We start from the raw sequence: 22217 nt of genomic DNA on the forward strand, positions 1-22217 counted from the left end.
GTGTGTGAAGTGAATACTGGCTTAATGTGTTCATGGATACCTTGAAGCATAGAGAAGACAGAGGCGCTTTGTTTTATGCGCTATTAATCTTCATGTACAATGAGTTGCGTGAGTCTAACCCAGAGGGGAACTTCTGACATATAATCTATGCTTAAATTCAGAAGAGAAAGCATTATTGTGTGCTGGTAAGTTGAAAGGGCAAGAACTTCCTTGGAATGTAACACTTTTCAGGCTTAGTGAAGATTTCTTAAACTGCAGTGGGTAAAGTACCCACATCGTGATGGTGTGAGGACGCAGATTTTGTCAGGGGATAGCAGGTATACTTGCTAACAAAGCATAAACTTTATATGATTTGTAAAAGTGCAGTGGTGCACTCGGCATCTCATAAGTGTCATGGTAAGTGTACTCAAGTGAGGCATTTAAAACCAGAACATCTGGTATCGCTTCATACCGTGAAACTCGTGTGCTGACAAAAGGAGTTAATCTAAATGTGGAGGGGGCTTAAATGTGTTGAGCAGTGTTACACTTCAAGGCTTTAAGGGGAAAATCTTATTTCAAAACAGGCTTTTCTTTTTTTGCTCAATGCAAGGAGAAATAATGTGTTGCCTTCTACAGTGCTGTCATTAAGAGTTAAACTTCTCATTATATTTTGTCCCTCTTGTGCATATCAGGCTGGTCTCTTATGTGGTAATTGTGTATGCATAGCTTCTGTGAAAGCAGTAAATTGTGCTCTTGTGATTTCTATTTGGTTGTGTTAATACCGAGGAAAAGAGTATTTCCACCAAATATGTTTCAAATAACTTCCTACATTTTAGTGATGAGAATATTATATCTGAAACACAGCAGGTAATAACCATTACCTTTGTATCCTATTTAGGTGTTAACTTTGACTCTGTGAGTGGGGAGGTGACAAGTGCTGGCTTTGTTGCTAGGGTAGTGCATTATGTCCTCTTGCACACTGAAACCTTGTTAAATGTTCTCCTTTGGTTTTCAGTTTGTAAGAGAATTAGACCTTTGCAGCTGATGTACATCACGGTGTAGTTGAGGGAAGTGTATGTGGTACAGGAGGCCACAGAGAGGAAATCAGCACGTACAGATACGGAAAGGCCTTTGGTGGTGTGTATGAAGTGAACAACTTCTAGACCCTGTTCCGCCTTAGGACTTTTTATTCCATCTTTTAATTAAATCTTACTGACCTTATGACAGGCCTTGTAGGAAGAGGAGCAAGCCTCTTGTTTTTGGATATTTGTATTTGTATATTTTCTGATATGGTTACTTTGTATGTTGTTTTTCCGTATTTACGCACAAGCTCAAAATATGTTCTCAGTGATGGTACAGCTTTGACCATGCTGTTCTTTCATATTACTTTTAGTCTTCTGGCAGCATTAACATTGCAGAGATGTGATACTGGCTTTACAACAGTGCTCAGCGGTTTGATAGAGTTACCATGTAACAGAATGGCATCAGCTTAATGAAAAGTAAATAAATTGTTAGTGTACTAAATGGAAAAAAATAATCAGGCTCGTATAATAAATACTCCTGTTAGTATTTTTAAAGCTATTCAGTAATCTAAGACCATGACAATGGAACTTAACTTTGATAATGTCTTTTGTAATGTGCATACACAAAGTTACTTAAGCATAAATGTAGGAATATTTTTGAATTATTTGTATATGAATATTTATTTCAGGTAAGCATTTTACTAATTTCTTTTGTCTTAATCAAATTTTAAAGTTATTTTCTCTTCAGACTGGAGTTTCAAGATGCAGCTGACCTTTGCTGTATGCATGCAATAACAGGCTAATTCTCTTTTATAAATATTTGGGGTTTTTCTGGAAAGTGAGTGTTAGGATGTTGCTTTGAGCATATAAGGTTTGTCAGTCTTTGCCTTTGTTCTGTTCATGCTTTGTATTCTGCTTTGCAGTCTGTTTGCTTGGCATCATTCCTGTTCCATGGAGCCCATATCTGGGCAGTAAGCACTATGCATACCTGTTTGTGTTAGGCAAGTGTTCTTTGGTGTTTAGGATCTTGGAGGTGCAAATCACTTGTCAATATTTGGGATTTTTTATGTGTAGCTGAGGAAGAATTCTGACAAAATCCTTCGCCGATATAGAGCTGAGTTTTGAGCACTTAGGACTCGGGGGTTTTTTACTATTACATTACTATCAATGCAAAAAAGAAATAAAGACTGTTTTAGAGCTTTTTGAACTTTAGATGACACATAGGGTTATTTACTGAAGCTGTCATCACTCCTTGGGAACAATTTGAAAGCTATACTGCTTTCTCCATTGGCTTTCTCAGTGATAAAATTAGAATGGTTGCTTTTAATCTCACTGTCACAGTAGCTGTTATTAGAAGTGGAACTCTTCTGGAAGTAATTTTCATGTGGCAGATCTCTGACATTCAAGTTTGGTGTGTTTTTTTTCTCAATTTTACACTTTTTTCTCAGGGAAACTGAGACTCTCTCCAGGCTTGGTTCTCTGGATTGCACTGACTGTTACTAGGAGGATCCATCTCTGTTGCCTTAGCACATAACCAAGTGTTTGCCAAAAAGGCCGAGTGCTTCAATGTGGAAAAAATTGTTGTGTAAAAGGTTATAAATTATTAAAGTGACATGGAAGTCATGTCCGGTAGGGATTTTACTGGTTACTTGGAAGCATCTGTTGAATGCATATGGAAGTCATGCTTTAAAGACACACCCTTAAATAGTATATTATATATATTCTGGTTTTGTTTTGCAGGATATGGTTCTTGAAAAAGATCAGTAGTCTCAGATAAGCCCTCACTCCCTGCTTCCCATCTAGGTCTACCCTATTTTACTAATTTTTGGCGCTCAAGTAGGTAAGGGTAACTATCTTGCAGTTTTTATCTTCAAAATGGTAACAGTCTGGCACAATCTGATTAAAGAATAGGCTGCTAAATGAAGTTGCTACTGCTGCTTTTGGCTGTCATCTTCAAATCTTTTCATAGAAAGCTGCTAGAAGTTGATGCTGAAGAGAAAACCTTATACTTGCAAATACACTCCCAGCTCAGTGAGCACTGTGAATGGTTGAAGGATGGTGATTCACTAATAGACAGAACATATGTATCGACTGTATGGTGAAGTGTGAGCGCAAGGCTCTGCTGTTTCAAGCAGAAAATGTTGAAACTGTGCCTGCCTCTACCGCTTCTATATAGTTTCCATATGTTGTGCTCTGAAGGAGTGTATTCATCAGCTTTCATTCTTGAAATGATGGTTAAGTATTGAATTCATTAAAAATAATAAATATAAATTGTATTGGCGATTTACAAAAATTGCCTGAAGCACTGAATGTTTTCAAAAAATTTGAGTTCAGTGAGATTTGGGAAATAAGAGAAATAATATACTAACTAGTCCTGGGGAAATGCTCCATCCCACTTGTAACTAGCAGAATTTTGGATGTTAATATTATTACAGCCCTATCACTGCCTCCTGACAGTGTGCTAATAACATCTAATGCCCTGCCACTGCAGGATTGAGGTCCTGGGGCTGCCTTACAGAAATGTTTCTACAAGGAAGTGATTCTACAGTGCCTGTGGCCCTGACGGTTTCCATGGGAATACGCATGAATGCATATACTGTGAAATGTGCTATGAAACTTTGTATTGCAGAGAAATACATTATACCAGTGTGTGAACACAGCAATGGAGAATTTAAATACACAAGTGTAATGGTGCATTTTTACTTACACTGAGGCCATATTTAAGAGGACTAATGGCTTGTGATTAACCATGGGGATGGTTGTTAACTTGAACTGCTGTGCAGTATGAAAGAACCCCCAAAATACAGTGGGATCAAAATCAGGAAGAGATTGGGGTCTATTTGGTAAAACACACCTCGATTAACATTCAGTATTTTCCTATGTTTTAATAAACTTCTCTTTTCTCCACAGTTTAATTAGTTTTTCCTTTGATGTACTGCCATTTGTGTTTAACTTCCTCCCTTTGCAAGAACAAGCAGCTCACTTGGACATGAGTAAATAAATGACTTAAGCATGGTACCTACAAGACATTAGCTGATGAATGCAGGTTCCTGGCAGAGTCAAGGAAAAACACAGCCTATGAAAAACCAACATACCTCTAATCAAAACACAGTAATCTTCCTTCTAATGTTGTACTTGTACAGAAACAGGCTCAATATCTGTACTGTTTCAGTTCTTCAGGCTGAATTTCACCTGCCTGTGTGTCTCAGTTTGTCTTTTCTGTTTTGTATTTTCGATAAGATATTCACCAGTTTTAGTTGTAGGTATTAAGAAATGGTTTGTTTCATATTCCGTGTCTTGTTTTTTCTGAAATCAGTGATTTTTATAATTTGGAGTAGCTTTTTTTAATAGGCTTTATGTTGTCTTTTTTTAAAAATATCTGTGACTTTAAAGTATCCCAGTAACAGAATGGGTGAGCAGCTAATCCATGTGTACAGCAGCTTAGTGTGCTTCCAGTAAATAGTGTCTGTGTCTATCACTTGGCAGTGTCTGTAGTGAATCTGGACTTGCACTGTGAGAATGACCACCTTTGTTGGAAGCCTGGGGCTGTTGAAAGGGGCAGGAGGCTGTATGGATGTAGAGGAAGGCCCTCTGCATCCTGATAGGAGGGTTTCCCTCTTGCTTAAGGGAAATTCTAGGGCTCTTGAATCACAGCAGTTTGGAAGTAATTCTTTTTAAAAAGAGAGATAAAGCAACTGAAGAAGTGGGTACTTACCAAGTATTTTCTGTGGGGCATTTTCTGGTGGCGGTTGAAGCTTGCATTCAGTTTGCATTGAATTGCTGCTGAGCTACACAGAATCTGTGCAAGAGAATTACAGAAAGTTAAAAACGAACTGAATGTCTACTTTTCCTAGACTGAGCTTCGGGGTAAGCAAGGTAGAGTTTTTCCAGCCATGCCCCAAACAGTGCATATAAGCAGTTAATGTTCAGGAAGGAGTGATAAAATGCTTCATGGCCTGTTACTGACTTAGAATTGTGCTTTGAATCAACCATTTACTGAGATAAAATGGCAAGGTCTGTTATATCTGGCTTAATGCTGTGTATGGATGTTATCGTCTTCTTTGTTCTGTTGGGAAAAAAACCAACCAAACACCGCAGGAAAGTGTTAGAGGGCTAGTTAGTGTGAGTTAGTTGGTTATAAACAAGAAGTAATATGGAAAACCATCTAGATTCCTATAATTACAGAATGAAATGGTTCCTAAACCAAGATGTAGTAGGCAGAAAATATTTGTTAAATCAACAATCTGATGTGATTTCAGTAGTTTTCTTAAGCCTCCTGCATGTTGTGGAGCAGCAAGGTTACTAATGTTCCCTGTTGTAGTTGAGTCATCTAAAATCTTGAGGTTTACAAACTAAGCAGGTGCTATTGTACCAAGTGATGTAATAAGTCACCCAGGGAACAAAAAGGTTTGGATGCTTCTAATACGCTTCCTAATACTCAAAAATAGTCAAATAGAAGCATATAACATCATCCCCCCCCATAGTTCGAGATAGACTATTTTCCATTCAATTTAACATGAATTTCCAAAATCATTTGGTACTGAGGGCCTGCATGAGACAAAATCAACAGACTCCTATAATTTATAATTTCAGTATGAAAATATACGTAGCAGCCCCTGCTCAAGAACCACCTCAGATCAATACGCATTGTTCATGTTGATGAATTTAGGCTCAGCTCCAAGACACTTCCACTCTCGTCAAGAGGAGATTTTGATGTTTGCACCCACTTGAAATGGTATGAAATGGCACATGTCATTCTGTTATGCTTCCTATATAAGTACTGTTTTTAAGCCCCAAATTTCTGTCAAGTTCAGAAGTAAGATTTTAACATCTGGTGTTGAATTAGCTGTGAGTGACATAAAATGTGAGCTTACTATTTCAAGAACTATATTTTCAAAGGCTTTATAAATGTTGGTGTTTAGACTCTAGCAAGTCAAGATAAAGGTAAAATATTGTGGGGCGTTCGAGGTCTTCTGTCCAAAAGATGACTGTTACACTTCCTGGACAGAACAGTGAGGGCTAAGGCTTGTTATTTCTGAAGTTGCTATTCAAAACAACATTTTTCTGAAGTTGCCTTGCTTTTCAAGTCTACTCAGTTTTGTCCTTTTGGCTTTAGATTTTTGGACAGGATGTCCAGATTAAGTATCTTTCTGATTATTCTCAGGGAATTAAAATACCTTTTTTTTGGCCACCAATCGTAGTTAGGACTGAAGATATCTGGCAAAACAATTACTTTAAGATGTTGAAGGTCTTAATGGAAAACAGTACTTTTTTATTTTTTTTTTTTTTTTTTACTTCTCCTGAAATAAAATTGGTCTAATGGTTTAAGAGCTTTTATTCCAAAGTTAAGCACAAAGAAGAAAAGAATAAATGTTTAGACCTCTGCCATGTCAGGAATGGTCAGAAATGCAGTACTGTTGAATAAGAGAATCTAGAAAAATTCGAAGATCTCTGCAGATGAGCTATAATATGCATTTAGGTGAATTTGGTGTTTGTCAGTAGAGATTGTAAAATTTCTCAAGATTAGTATAACATGTGAAATTCAGTTTCACCTCTAATCTTCAGTTTCATAGAATGGTTTGGGTTGGAAGGGACTTTAGGGATCATCTAGTTCCAACCCACCTGCCGTGGGCAGGGACACTTTTCACTAGGTCAGGTTACTCAGAGCCCTGTCCAGCCTGGCCTTGAACCTCCAGGGATGGGGCATCCACAGCATCTCTGTCCAACCTGTTCCAGTGCCTCACTGCTCTCACGGTAAAGAATTTTTCCTAATATCTAATCTAGACCTACTCTTCTGTCAGTTTGAAGCCATTTCCCCTTGTTCTGTCACTACATGCTCCTGTAAAAGGTCCCTCTCCAACATTCTTGTGGGCTCTCTTCAGGTACTGGCCTGCCACAATTAGGTCATGCCAAAGCCTTCTCTTTTTCCAGGCTGAACAAACCCAATTCTCTCAGCCTTTCCTCATAGGAGAGGTGCTCCATCCGTCTAATAACATGGTGGCCCTCATTTGGACTCACTCCAACAGGTCTATGTCCCTCTTATGCTGGGGACTCTAGAACTGGATGCAGCACTGCAGGTGGGGTCTCACAGGAGTGGGGTAGTGGGGCAGAATCACCTCTCTTCTGGGCCCTACTGCCCACACTGCTTTGGGTACAGCCCAGGCCATAATTGGCTTTCTGGGCTGTGAGTGCACCTTGCCTGCTCATGTCCAGCCTCTCATCCATCAGCACCCCCAAGTTCTTCTCGGCAGAGCTGCTCTCAGTCTGTTCATCCTCACCCTGTTTTTGTACCGGGAGTTGCCCTGACCCAAGTGCAGCATCTTGTAACTGCTCTTGTTAAACCTCATAAGATTCCCATGGGCCCACTTCTCAAGTTTGTCCAGGCCTTCCTGGATGGCATCCTGTCCTTCAGGTCTGTCAGCTTCACCACTCAGCTTAGTGTTGACCTCATGCCATGGCTTTATTCTTGTTCATATCCAGCACCTATGAGACCAGGGTATCGACCTGTTGATTTTGTGCTTTTGACGTGTTATCTGTCACAATGCTTTCTAGAACCGGTTTCTGTGAAGTGTCTGTAAACATCTGTCTCCTTAATCATCTGGAGGAGAGTGTTATGTGTATTAGACATATGTTTTCCTACTCTTAATTGTTGCAATGGTATCTTTAATTTACTTCAGAGTTTCTTTTCTCCTGGCAGGAAAGTTGAGTCTTTCTGTTACTGTCTTATCAAGTGGTGCTATAGCCAGGAGACAAATCAGTTCAAGGCAAGTTTTTGCTTGGTCAGTTTCCAGAACTTGTCTTTTGTAAGCATAGGCTAAGCACTTATCTGTAGTGTGTAAAAACCTCATCTAGAACTATTAAAAGTGTTAGCATGGTCCATGTTTCACTATAGCTAGTTTTTTCTATTTTTTTCTAAGTCTTTGTTTATTAAACAAAGCCATTCCATGCTTACTTTGAGAATTTCAGAACTATTTAATTAAATTTCAATTTTGCATAGCTAATTGGTAAAGTTTCAGCACAACACCAGTTGTAGATTTGCTTTTGGTGTAGTGTGACTTGGGGAAGGAGACAGGGCCCCTAAATTAGTGAAAAATTTGATTTGTGAAATTTGGTATGTCTTCACGTGAATATTAATTGCTAAACAGTTCAACTCTCTTTCCAGAAGGGGCAGATATGCATTTTATGTGTAACAGGTAGATGTTGATTCTAGGCATCTTGAAGGTTAGCTCAAGTCAAACTCAATTGTATGAGTCATTGTTAGTAATGATAGTTGAGATGGATCCATTTACAAAACTGCATTATCAGTTCTGTCTTGAACTTGGCTTATGCTAGAATTTTAAGTAAAATTGCTCATACTGTAACACTTAAATATAAAAGTTCGTGGTTTGAGTTTTAAGAATTCATGGAGAAGGCTCATTGTGTGGTATGGATGTATTCAAAATATATCAGACATTATTATCAGTGATAGCTTTCAAGACCCTCTTGCCAAGCTAAATGTTGATCACAGTTTCACTGGTGTTAAATACTGAGAGGATGTGAGTGTCATGGCACCTTCCACATGGATGCCCATGTCAGTTATGTTTGGTTTGCAAACATGACACGGTGTTACTTCGACTCTCTCCTCATCCTCTCCCCAGATGATGACAATTGGTGGTAGCAGTTGTGCCCACAAAGCTTTCTGGGGTGGCAAAAAGCACTTTAAAAAAGCATTTAAAAAGATTTAAATACTTGATTTAAGATTGTAGATCAGCGTGTCACATCATGTATCCAGTGGGCTAACAGCAGCTCTCTCCTTTGATTTCACATGTGTAAGACACGACACAGGTACTGGAAATCTGGTTGCAATGTGGTGACGTTCAGCTCTCTGGAACACAGTCCTAAATGAATCATCAGTGCTTTGATTTGCTGTTGTCTGTCTGTTGAGAAATGCAGAAATGTGCATCTTGGCATATTCGTGTCCCTACAGCGGGATCTTCCCAGGACCCCCAAAGGCTCACCAGGCTTCAGCTGAGGGTTCATGTTCCACGTAGTTCTGTAATGAGGTAAAACTTCGGAAATTAACAACCATGATGTTGGGACGTTGCCAAAGTTAAAATTTGGCCTTATACAGTTAAAATATGTATCTTTGATGTTCTTAATAGGTTCAGAATGGCGCCTTTTTTTTTTTTTTTTTTGTAGTATGACTTCATTCTTAATGTTGGAACAGTGCTTTGAAGATCTGGAGATTAGGAGCACTGCTGAACTGCAGGGTTTTTTTTAGGATTAATGGCAATTAAAATCTGACAAGTGGCTACTCCAAGTGATTAAAATACTTTAGTATTTTGAACACTAAATTTACAAGACTGGGGGACTCCTGAGTTTTATGTAGGAGTTACTTGTATATCCTTTTCTAAAGAGTTGTTATGTACCTGAATATTTCTTATATGTTAATTTACTAAATCATGCTGCATACAATTATTGACTTGTGTTCAGGGTATTAGAATTTAGAAATCTGGTTTTTTTTGTTATTTTATATATTTTCTCCTTGAGGACATAACCTTTCCTGTCTGCCCAGCTGCATTACTTAAATAAAAGTAACAGTTGAAATGTGGTTTGGTTACTGTTAATGTTGTGTAGCAGTGGCATAGCAGTGTCGGGTCTAAGGGTATTTAAAAACAATTGTACTTGTACAAAGGGGCAATATCTATTATTAGAGGAATAGATGGATGGGAATTGTAAATAGTGTTTGTAAGGGGAATCAGCATTGAATGAGAGATGGGTTATACTGGTGCAGTGATGTCATTTGAAAAAATTCTTATTTCTCAGAGTGTGTTGTGTTACTTGCATTATTAATATTAATATTTCTTACATGTATTTTCAGACCAATAAAACTATTCTGATTCTGTTCCAGAGCTTCATAAACATAACATCTTTTTTTTTTTTCCCCTGAAATGTCTAGATACAAGTTAGTGCTCTTTTTTGGGGGATATATATAGTTTACTCAATATGAAGTATCAGATGTCATGGCATTGTTTGTATAGTGGTCAGCTCTTCCTGCTGTATCTAGACTAGCAAATAAATGGCCATGGCATTTTTAGAGTTTGAAACTGGTCTTGTTATCACTAGAGGAATAGTTTTACTTTGCACCTGAAGGTCTTTTTTTAGTACAAGTTTCAGTGCACATTTCCTGCCTGGTCTTAGGGTAGTATTTTGATGGCAGGTTTTTCAAGATGAGTTTAAGAGAGTGTGTCATTAGATGCATCTTTTTATAAATTATTTTGGTAGCTAATGTATTCTCCAGTGCAGTCATAAACACGAAATTTAGTGACCTTCTCTGCTCCCTTTCTCAGACTCTGTTAGAAAACAAGGTTGCAGGTAGGCCTGAATCCCTGGGGTCTGTATCTCCCTGGATAGTGTCTGCTGTGGTCTTCAGGCTGGAGATCAAAAACTGCAGACTTATGTAATAATTTAATTGTAAATTGGGGTATTTGGTTAGCCTTTAGCAGTGTTGAAATCCTAGTTTTCTGTGGTTGAAAAATCATTGATACTCTGTAACAGCCCATGCTTGTTTCATTTGTGGCTGGTTTCTGTGAGTAATTATCATCAGGAACACTGCAGTAAAATTGGCATCGTATCACAAATGCTTCTGGAGTGAAATCGAACAGGCAAATAGTATTTCCAGTAGTAGGGACAGTGCGTGTGCATAGAGAGCTCAGCAGCTAATGAGAAAAAGTGGAAAAGGTGAAGCTTACAAGATTGTGAAGATGCTGAGAATAATTTTATAGGAGGCAGAGAGCTTGCTGTGCCGTAATCTGGCAGGTTAGTTATGGATTCCTTGACTGTGGAAGACAGAGCTTATGGCAAGTGTATGATAAACCTGAACTTTACCCTAAATACAAGTTGAATATTATTTATGTGCTAGCTCTGTGGTACATTCATCTTCTACATACAGGTGATCTCAAAAGGTGTTTGCTGTACTGCTTCCATCACTGTTAAATTCTGCTTCACCACCCACTGATCTTAATTTCCTTACTATTTTCTTATGAAATGAGATGTATATAACCAGAGTATCTTTTTGTCTCTCTGGTCTGTAGACCTGTTTTAACAAATTAAATAAAGGTGTGGTGGCAAAAGACTTGAGTGACACATGTGAATGTGTATTGGAGTGAAATAGTGTTTTCTGCCGATGATTGAGAATCTCCAGTGCAAGTGTATCTGGATGCAAGAGGAGGCACAATTGAGTGATACTGTGAATAAACAAGGAATGAGTGGGTGTTAGTCCAGTTTGATACTTATATCTAACTTAGTTGGAAAGAGGTGCTTCTTTTCAGTTCTACCTCTCTGCCCTGCCCCAGAGCAGGCTGTATATGAAGCAATTATTTTCCCATTTTAGCCAAAGAAGACAGTGAACTTGTAAAGAATTTCTATTCTTAGTCTCCGTTTTCTTCTATTTTACCTGTATTGTGGTGCTTTAAAACACATTAATGGTGTTTTAAAAATTGTGACATTTGCTAATCAACCAAGGAGAAAGCTAGGGACAAATATATGTTCCTCATGTGCAAGTATGAGCTTAACTTCCTTTTTTTCCCCCCACCTCTGTAGAATGTTCACTAAATACCAGTATTTATAAAAAATCTGTTTCCAGGGTGATTGAGCTGAAATCTGTTAAACTAGTCTGTTTGCCAACAGACATTAAGGTAGTATTACTTTAATGAAAATAATCATCAGACATTTTCTGTTGCGTTTTGAATGGATGGATTAGTGTTTAATGAACTAAACCCCACTTATGTGTAACAAACATGGGCAAAGCATAGCTTCTTCCAAGTCTGTGTTTGTGGTTGGTGTCTTACCTTATTCTAGTTCTTGTTGTTGAGCATAAAATGTTATTTGAGTGTAAATTGTTGCTAGCAAATGATTGACTGTTTTGAGTGGTTTTGTTCATACTGTTCCAATTTACAATATCATCTCATGAGAATGATTCATTGTAGAGTTCAGATTTAGGAAGGAAGTGCGAACTACGTTGTTAAAAATATTATGAGTAATTTGTCCATCTTTTTTTTTCTCTGTTTTATCATTGATTTTTCTTAAATACCCTATGACACAGCCCACAACATATAAATTGAATTGTATTTGAAGTAAAACTGCAGTGAGGTGTAATTTTAAAGGTTAATGCAACTGAAATTTGATGTAGTCTGCACCTTTTACAAAACTCGTACCAGTTTCTGCATAGTTACTCAAGGTGTTTTTGTTAGTTTCTTGTGCAGTGTTTCCCTCAAGAGGGAGCTTATTGGTGCTGCAAGATACTGTTAAAAGCTAACAGCAACAAGGTAAAGTAAAAGAGGATCAATATTTCATTTTAGAATGGTGTTTCAGAAAATTGGTTTAGAACTGCATTTTGATGGTTCATTTAATGGACTTTTTTATTCTCCTATAATATTAGGATGGCTGCCTATTCCTCAACCTGTATTAAAATTGCTGGTGTTTAAGCCAGTAGCTCACTTGTTTTGCAGCTCTAATCTGTGCAACACTTCAACAAATTTAGAATTCCAGATATGTAGTTTGAGGACCAAAAAAATGCATTGCATATTATGATTTTCTTGTCTTGTATTCTAGGTTGTGTTAAAGATCATTAAACATTACCAAGAAGAAGGACAAGGGAATGAAGTGGTCCAAGGAGTGCTACTGGGTCTTGTGGTGGATGACAGACTTGAAATCACAAATTGCTTCCCTTTTCCTCAGCATACAGAAGATGATGCAGACTTTGATGAAGGTAATGGTTACAGTTTTGCAAAACTTTAGGTAAAAAAGAAAATCCATATGGGCTAAAAGGGTTTTTTTCCCCTACAGTGAGCAGAACCTTGTATGTACTCAGAGAGATTTTTTAATATGATGTGAAGTATCAATGGGATAATTGCAATGCCATCCTGATTATCCAGCTTAAAGCTTGTCTGTATAAGGAAAGTCATTGTGATAAATACTCTGTTATATGGACACACTTTAGGGTAAGACTGTCCACACAGGAAGGTACATTAGTTTCCTGTCTAGAATTCCAGTAGACTTTAAAGCTTTTTATGGAAGTGGCTGTGTGCACATGTGTGCATACACACACACGTGGATGTAGCTCAGCATGTAGATTTCTCTCTGTGGGTTTATTTGTATGTGTTATGTACTCGTTGAAAGCCTGGAGAGCGGAGCTTTCCAGGTATAAGAGGCTTTGGCTAACTGGAAATCTGGGTGATCTTTTTCTTCTTGAAATGAGCTAGAAAGTAGCATTGGAGGTTTCTCTCTATTTCAGTGTTTCCTACTGATCCTAGTGGTCCTAGTGATGTTTTGTTCTTGACACTGCAAGTCAGTGTAATTAGCTGGACACAGAACGACATAAAATTTCTAGAGTAAATTTAAACGTCTTGCAATTCTAATCTTGGTAATATATGCATGTCTGTGTATTTAATGATATTGGTAGAAAAACTTCTCTTTTAGGGCTTAAAGAGAGTCAGTTTAACTTCAAGAGTAACCAAAGAGGCAATATAGTCAAAGTAGTTGCAGTTGGAAGCTTGATTCTATCTAATTTTGATAATTCAGTTTGAGTTTTAAATTTCAATAAGATTGCTTAATCTGGAAGTATAAACTGCTTTTTCTTGCTTATAATGAGATAAGGAATTATTAAATTAATATTTTGTCTTATAACAAAAGAATCTTGAACCTTGCCTTTAAAGGAGAGATAATTTTAAGAATTCTTTACAACTTGGTAAGGTTTCTTAGCTGGCTTTTATCGCTTCTTTTGTGGGATTATAGAGTTTTCTATAAGGAACATGCAAAACAAAAGGGAGTCTTAGTTTTCCTACATTGACATGGTGCTTGAGTCAGAACTCTATTTTGTTAAGGCCTAAAAGACACTTTAAAGATTCCTTCTCTTCTAGAGCTCTTCAAAGGATTAAAGTAATCTAAATTCTTAATTGGAGCCCATGCTTCATGTTTTTTTCTGTAGAAAATGGCTGAATTATTTCCATGTAGCTGATAGGTGAAACAAATTTCTTAGTTTCAGACAATTTCATAGTTTCAGTTTCTCACTGATGGATATCATGCTGAGCTGTAAGCCTGTGAGCTGGTATGCAAAGTTCAGCTGTTCCTGCCTGAAAGTATTCTTGATGCCAGTCTTTCCCTTTTTCACCAAGTAGGCAAGAATCCTGGCATTAAGTAAAGTCCAAAGTCAATGCTGGTGGAGCTTTCCTCACCTGGATCCCTTCACTTGTCAGCTTCTGTTCCCGTGCTGCGGGCACAGAAAGCGGAGCAGCCGGAGTGGGAAGGGAGCCTGTGGCAGTGGGGCTGATGCTGCCTCCAGCAGTGCTGGGGAGTCTGCAGCCACGTCAGGGGAGCTTGGCTCTGCTGAGCCCTGTAAGCCAACCTCAGGAGACATTGTCTGTTGGTTTCCATCTTCCCTAGTCTCTGCTGTGTGGGTCACAGGGATGTTCTCTCTGTATTCTTCTCAGTGAAATACAGTTAAATAGACTGAACCATTCAGGAAATGCACAGCGCTCACGTTCGTTCTGCATTCCCTTTCCTTGGGGCCTGTTCAGGCCTTTAACCTGTGTGGTAGAGCCTAGGGAAGATGAAAACCCGAACAAAATGTCTCTTGAGCATTCGGTATCTTTTTAGGCTCCTCAGAGTTTTCTTCTGTCTTGCCAATGTGAAAAACAATAATGTTTTATAAATACTCCTTGTTTGTTTTCCCTGGAGCTGTGTTTCCCTATGCAAGCATCCTGCCAGATTTTCAAAAGATTCTTTTTTTCTTCTAGATGCAGATAAGTCAGAGAAATCTCTTGTTAAGTGCCAGAACCTTAAAATTCAGGATGCTAAAAACTAAGCCAAACAGGGCACTTTCTTTCCCCTAGGACTTGTATGTTACATCAGTATCATAACTGGCTTTATATATAATTTCCACAAATTCAGGCCCAGAGATATGGAGGGAAAATATAAGGGCCCTGGCACTTCAGCACTGCTGTCACATAGAATAATACCTAACGCTGTGCTCTTCTGTTAGTATAATGTTGTATTGTCTTTTCTTCTGCCTTAGTGTATATTTTTGTTAATTTTTTTCACCCTTGTCTAAAATTCTGAAATAGGAACAATCCTATGAAAATTCCAAATTTCTGATCATGCAGAAAGCATTTCTTAGCAGAGTTTTGTCATCCTTGATCTTATGTTGAGACATGAACTGTTGCACTGACTGAGGGAACACACTACCCCAGCTGCCCTTCTGAGGGGAGGAAACACGGAGTGGTTATCTGTTGGGAAACTTCTAATCTGCTATGCTGAGAATTGAATGAATATACCCCAAAAATAACAACTTCTGTATAATTTTGCAAGAGCTATAGGAACAGGTCACCTGAAAAATACTCATTTGTCGTCTTGTCTCGAGGTGATCGTTATTAAGAGAGTTGAGTTTTTGTACAAGAGGGTGATATCTGAGCAAACAAACTGTTGGGTAGTTGGCAAGACACATTTGAGTGAATGTTTCCCTCTTTTAAACTGTGCAAGTCTAATACAAAACACATTTTTGAGGGTGCTGAGAAAGTATCCTTAAACTGAACTTGAAATAGGTGTACATGACATTTATGAAACAGTTTGGTAAAGATGTAGTTTGAACTTGCTGTCAACAACCATTTCTTCAGATATGCTTAGTTATGCTTTTGTTAGGGTGCCATTTTGTCCCTTGCTGCTAATGCCTGAGATAATATCAATTTTTGACTATTTACTGTTACAGAATTCTGTCAAAAGTTAAATTTTTTATTTAAAAAAAGCATACTCAAAGTTGTTCTTTTAGTACAAGAACATTTTTTAGTGCAGTTTAAATTGGACTATTTCTGGCAACTGTAGAAAACATGAGAGGTTTTTTTAGCTTCAGGTAATTCTTATTACAAATCTGGGAGGGCTGTCCACCATTTATGAATCCACAGGTGTTTTTCGTCTTAGAAAGTTTCTCCTGCAGTGTTGTCTTCCTATGATTCTTTTTACAAAGTGTGATTTTTTTTTTGGTAAGATTTTCCTGTCAGGGAAGTCTTAAACACTTAGGTTGGCCTGCTGCAGCACGAGATTTTTACAGGGGATGGGAAGGCTCAACCCAGCTCTGTTAGAAATCTGTAGGTGAAGTGTAGTTGATGATGTGGAGCAAATGGAGAAAAATTGCAGAAATGTGGTATGTTGTTGAGTCTTCAACATAAGATGCTTCGGTGTGAATGTTTGGTATTTTGGGGCTGCACTCTGGACTTTTAAGCATTTACTTTTCAGATAATTGTGCTTCCTTATTGCTGGTGCACTTAAATCCTCTTAGGCCTTAAATTTATTTTTCAAGACACAGATCTTTAATTTTATGGAAATACTTTCAGTGATCTACATGTACAACCCCTTTTCCTGTGCTCCCTGCTTCTCCCCTCCCTCTCCGGTCCTGCACCTGATGGATTCAGCTCTTGTTCAGGGTTTCTGTCAGGTTTCTGTTGTAAGGATTTTTAGCTTAGGCATTTCTGTGAAATGGTGCAGTATTCCAGCTTGTCTTTGTGAAGGTACTTTTATGAGAAGCACTTTCACTTTAGGACACTTCCAAGCCTTTGTCTCAGCATAGATTTGCTTTCTTTCAGTTAAGGTTTACAAACAACCATATTTTCTGTGTATTCTTCCTGAGAAATAAATGTATTTTTTGTGCTATAAATTTTGTCTCTAAGCAACATGTTCAGTTCTTTTCACTTCATAGTTTTTATCTTCTATGGTTTTCACCGAGTAGCTTTTTTCCCTGTTTAAACGAAATTTATATTTCTTTCTTGGAAATCCAAGAGTTAAAAATGAAATATACGACTTGTATTTCGTTGATCTTGTGAGACATTATTTTGAAACAGATTTATTTCAGCCTAATATATTTTAGTAACTTAGTTACAAAGCTAATAAATTAAATGCTCTGGTAATTATACCAGTAGAAACTTTGAGACAGTTATATAATTATACATCAAAATAAGTTCTATATGGTTGTAACTTTTTCTTCTTTTATAACTGTTTAGAATTTTCATTAGATTTCCTCTGAAATTCTACAGATGAAAAGCTGATGCTGCCTTCTCTCTCTGCCCCCCAACATGATTTTTACTTTCTTACCTGAGAAGGTTCATTTTGTTTTTCAGTTTACAGGTTAGAAGTATCAAGATGATTAAAGATTCTATTCCCTGTATTTTTCTGTGCTGTAGGTTGAATTTAGTTGTATGATCAGTCAGAAACAACTAAAAATAACGCGGTGCGACATCTCCATGAAACCACCATTTTCTTTAGCCTCAAATGGATGCAGTTTCATGTGGAGAAACGTGTTGCAGCGCATAAATAGCACTTCTTCAGGGTTTTACTCAGCCAGAGGCAGCAGTTTGCACTGCTGAGCTTCACCTGCAGTGCTGCCAGCACAGTCACCTGTGGTACGTGGCCCTTGCAGAAGCAGAGGACTCCGGGTAGAATCATAGAATCATCAAGATTGGAAGAGACCTACAGGATTGTGCAGTCCAACCGTCAATCCAGCACTGCCACTGTAACCCCTCAAGCACTGAACCAGATCAAGATGCCTCCACCACCTCCCTTAGCAACCTATTCCAATGCCTGACCACCCCAACAGTGGTGAAAAAATTTTTTTCTAATATCCGAATCTCCCCTGTCTCAGCTTAAGGCCATTTCCTCTGGTCCTCTCACTGCAGGCGCGGCAGAAGAGGCCAGTCCCCATCTCACTGCAACCTCTTTTCAGGTAGTTGTAGAGAGTGATGAGGTCCCTCCTGAGCCTCCTCTTCTGGACACTAAACAAACCCAGCTCCCTCAGCCGTTCCTCGTAAGACATGTTCTCTAAACCTTTTGAGAGCCTTATTGCCCTTTGCTGGGCATGCCTCAGTACCTCCGAGTTCTTTTTAAGGTGGAGGTCCCCTTGTTGAAGTGAGGTAGCTAAAAGGAACATGCTTAGGAAAATTAAGATAAAGCAATGAGCTGAACATGTTCTTTTGAACTGTTGTCTACCAGCAGTGAGGATGCAGCAAGTGTTGTCTCTATTGAGGCCCCCTCCTGTTCTATTGGATGCCTTGTTCTTGAAATTGCATTTCTTGAAGCCTGTGGTCTCCTGCACCAGTTTGACATTATAAGGGCTTCAAGGCCAGAGTCATAGAAGTTCTTAGGCTTCCCAGCATACTGTGTGTCAGTGCATAGGTGTGGGGGTGTTGGGTGGACTGTTTTGGCTTTTTTTAAAAAGCATCTTCATAAAAAAGACTATTGTTTGTAGAGGGTTGGGGTTTGGTTTTTTTTTCTCCATTATGTTAATAATTTGGCTCCACAAACAACTGTGTGAGTACAACTGGAGGGGCAGTTTGAACGCCCTAAGGTGCTTGAAACCACTGTATGGTGAAACCAGAATCTCACAGAGAGTGCATATATACCAACAGGGAACAAACAGACTCGGAGTGTTGCCTTCCTTTGCTAGTATTGCAGTAGAAGTTGTGATGTCATTAAATCACAGCCCCCTAGCAGTGTTGATTCGTCTCTTTTCCATAAATTGTCTTTTTTTTTTTTTTAATGAAAACAACTTTCAGTTATTCCCATTTTAAGTAAAAAGTTTTATCATATCTTGTATTTCTCTTATGTTGTTACAGGACAGACCATGAGCGCTCAGTAACTGTAACTGTGTCCTGAATAGGCAGATGCAGTTTTAACTCCCTTTTTTTATTGGGGCGGTTTTTTTGTTTGTTTAGGTTTATTCTCTTGAGGTATAACAGTTGCAACTCATGTCTGTTGTTTTCTGTTGTAAGAAAATGTTTATGAAATGCAGAAATCAAGTTGCATGAAATTTGAGTTTTATTTCAGTAAAGACAGGAGCAGATGACACAAAAGCTCCTAAATCACAGCCTTGTTCAGACTCCAGTTGTAGTCCTTTCTGTGAATTCCTCATCCATGTTTTTCATAAGGCCTGTAGTAATTTAGGAAAAAAGCCATACTATGTAAATGTTGACTTTCCAATTACTAAGTGCTGGCAAAAGCCTGTCAGGTCTGTGCGTGCATTTATGAAGTTTCGCTTTGTTCTCTATGTAAAAAGGATATTGAATTTTAAGTTGGATTTTTTTTCTTTATCATTTGGGTGTATTGAATTTGTGAAATAGTAGACTTGATAAGGATTAATTTATATAAGCAATTCTGATGATTATGATAGAGGATGGATGGTGAGTTGTCAAAAACTCAGTCTCATCTGCTCTTCCATATTTTTTTTTTGCGGATGGCCAGTATATTTTGGAATACACTGATGGACAAAGAGGTTAGTTATTAGGTGTGCTTAATTATCATCAAATAAGATATATCACGTAATCAAGGTTCTTTAATAAAACTGGTAATCACACCTGAATTATTTTGTACTTTACCTGTCACTTTTGATTTGTTTCCTAAAAGGAAACTAATATTTGCATGGTTTGTGTAATGGTAATGATTTAGTGGAGTATCAGGCATGCAGCATGTTAAATGTTTTGCCTAAGTTTTCATACTTTGCAGACCTACCTCTACTGACGGGAGGTTTTTGTCTTTATGGGACAAGGAAGAAGAAATCCCGATAAAAGGCTGCTTTTTCAGGGTGCAGGCTCTGGATGTGCGGACACGTGGACTTATCTTTATCAGATACGGCAGTCTGTGCCAAAGTATGTTTTTGTAATAACAAGTGCCGTGGAAAAGCGCTTTCAACTCCCTCAAGCAGAGCAGAGGGAGGGTACGGAGGGTACGTGAGTGTCCCCGCGTCCGCGCTCGGGAGCTCCGGGATCCGGGCACGGACCGAGCCGCCGTCAGAGGGCGCTCCTGCCCAGCGCACGGATCCCGCCGGGGCCGCCTTCCCGGCGGGAATCCTGGGCCTGCGGACGGCACAGGAATACAGTGATCTCATCTGATAACGTGCATGTAATCTTTTATACAAATGAATACAGAAAATATGTTACAGAATGCACTGGCTATCCCGACTCAATGTTTTTTCTGTTCTTAAGTCAGCCTGGTTGTGCTGTGTGCTCGAAGGCTCAGTGTACATGAAGAGCATTTGATTCAGACATTTCCATGTGTATGTATCCTAAAACCAGGACAGGAGCTTGCTTGTCCTGCGGGTTTGCTTCTTTGCTTCCAGTTCTGCCACATGTAACTAAGAAAGGGAAGGCAGCATTTGTGATGGAACTTCTTGGTTTATCTGAGGGGGTTATACTATTGGACTGGGCAAACTTAAAAATTGCATATCAACTATTCATCATCTATTAGTAGTGCACAAACTGCCTGAAATGCTTTGTTTACTGCATTTCTGGATTTTCAAGTTGATTTTTACTGTAGAGGCAATGCTTTAAAGTGGTAGGTTAATCCTTTTGTTCAACGCCTAATTTTGTATCCAAAAAAGAGATCATTTTACTCTTTAAAGTACAAGGCATATTAAAGTTTTATTTAAATCGGTTTCCATTGAAATTTTGCTGCAAAAGAACTTAGTGTAATTTGTTTTTAAATGCAAAATGTTCTACTACCTCTTAGCCTTTTTTTCTTTTCTTTAAGGAAACATATTTCATGGCATTTTTCCTTGGATAATTTTAAACAGAAAAACCTTATGGCTGCTGAAATTCTGTCATAGGTTGTTTGATTTTTTTTTTCCCCCCACCATAATTCACGATTGCAGGGGATATTATTAACATATTTAATAAACTTACACACTGAACTCTACTGAAAAATATGCTTAAGAATATTCACTTACTAACCCTAAGAAATTAAGTTAAAGAAGCTTCTGTTTTCAGAGGTAGGTAGTTTGCGCTATGTAATCATCTTTTAGCAATATTAGAATGAGCTGGAAGATTGTATCCAGCTCAGTAACGTGTTTAAACATTTCACTATATGTAAGTTTTCAGCTTGAAGCCAAGAATTTTTTACTTTATAGCTTGTGTTCTATCTTAGTTATATGTTTTATTTAAAATCAGTATATACAGTAACTTAGTTTGTTATATGGATGCTTCATATAATTCTGTGAGACTTGAAGAAACTCATTAATTTTTATGTGGTCAGCAGTAAGAAAGCCCAATTTCTTTTACCTGCAGTTTAGGTAAAATATTACAAATGAGCTGTTCTGAATTTGATTTTTTTCCGGTACTATAATCAGCTCAACTTTGACTAAAGACATAAAAATGCACAGAAGAGGATAACCAATTATATAATAACAGTATATTCAGATATTTCATATCTGTTATTTGATTTCAGGCATTGATCTGAATTTTGTGCCTGTATTGTAGTTTGTGAGAGTGATTTGAAAACATTAAGCCTCATTCTTGCTGTTTACTAGGGGAGAGAAAATGTGGGTTATTTACCCTGAATACTCAAAAATGATTTTTGATGAGTTACAAAGAATGTGAAGGTTTTTTAATTTTTATAAATTCTTTTAATTTATTTGTTCAGTTTGGGGAATATGCAAGAATTCAGAAATATGAAAATATTTTATATTTCCACACACTTTAAATGGCACAGGTGCAAATGACCTTGTGTTTGTATTTTATCATTAACTTGTGGAAATATTATGGAAAACAGTATCTAATGTGCTAGTTCCTATTAAAAGCAGAGACTGACGAGAAATTTTTGTCGTTCTACTACAGACCATTTTGTGAAACAGTATTTCTGTGAACATATGGCAGTGGTGAAACTTACTGGCTTTTTTTTTCCCCAGATGTACTCTCTCTTTTGCTAAGCATTCGAATTTTCCTGTACTACAGTTCAGGAAAAAAGTCTGGAGATAACCATTTGTATTTTAAAGAAGCAGTTTTTCCATGCAATTGCTAGGACATTATAGACATCCTGGTTAAATCCTGTCTTTATTTTGCTGAGCTGAGGTAGGTGGCTGCCTTGGGTGCCTGAAGTTAGCAAAGTAGTGGCTCTAGGCTACCTCTGTGTTTGGAGGAACTAAAGCTTCATCCAGAAAGAAGCCCAAACCGTGTGAAGACAGCATGGTCAGTTCTGCTAAAAATTTTCAACTTCTTCATCCTTGTTTATTATTCCTCATCTTGGACAATGTGGTACAGGAGTGGACATTTCCATTGGACTGCCTGGATCACAGTCTGTGCTTTTTGCATGTCTTCCTTCAGGGACCCATTGCTTGTGGTCCTTGTGGCTGCTCTGAGCTTTGGCCATACATTTGGACTCTACGCTCGTCTGTTCTTTTGGTAACATTTTTCCCAGTGGGACTGG

The 22217-nt window shown here is 38.1% G+C and overlaps 1 protein-coding gene across 1 annotated transcript in view; it reads left to right on the plus strand.

The window, feature by feature from the left end:
- EIF3H (eukaryotic translation initiation factor 3 subunit H) overlaps positions 1–22217 on the plus strand; it is an 86600-nt gene that overhangs the window by 3858 nt on the left and 60525 nt on the right. Inside the window, exon 2 of the mRNA XM_064646358.1 lies at positions 12594–12750. Within this exon, the coding sequence (XP_064502428.1) occupies positions 12594–12750 (157 nt within the window). The remainder of the gene's footprint in view (positions 1–12593; positions 12751–22217) is intronic.

This window comes from Pseudopipra pipra, chromosome 1, assembly GCF_036250125.1.
Source record: "Pseudopipra pipra isolate bDixPip1 chromosome 1, bDixPip1.hap1, whole genome shotgun sequence".
In the NCBI taxonomy this organism is placed as follows: domain Eukaryota; kingdom Metazoa; phylum Chordata; class Aves; order Passeriformes; family Pipridae; genus Pseudopipra; species Pseudopipra pipra.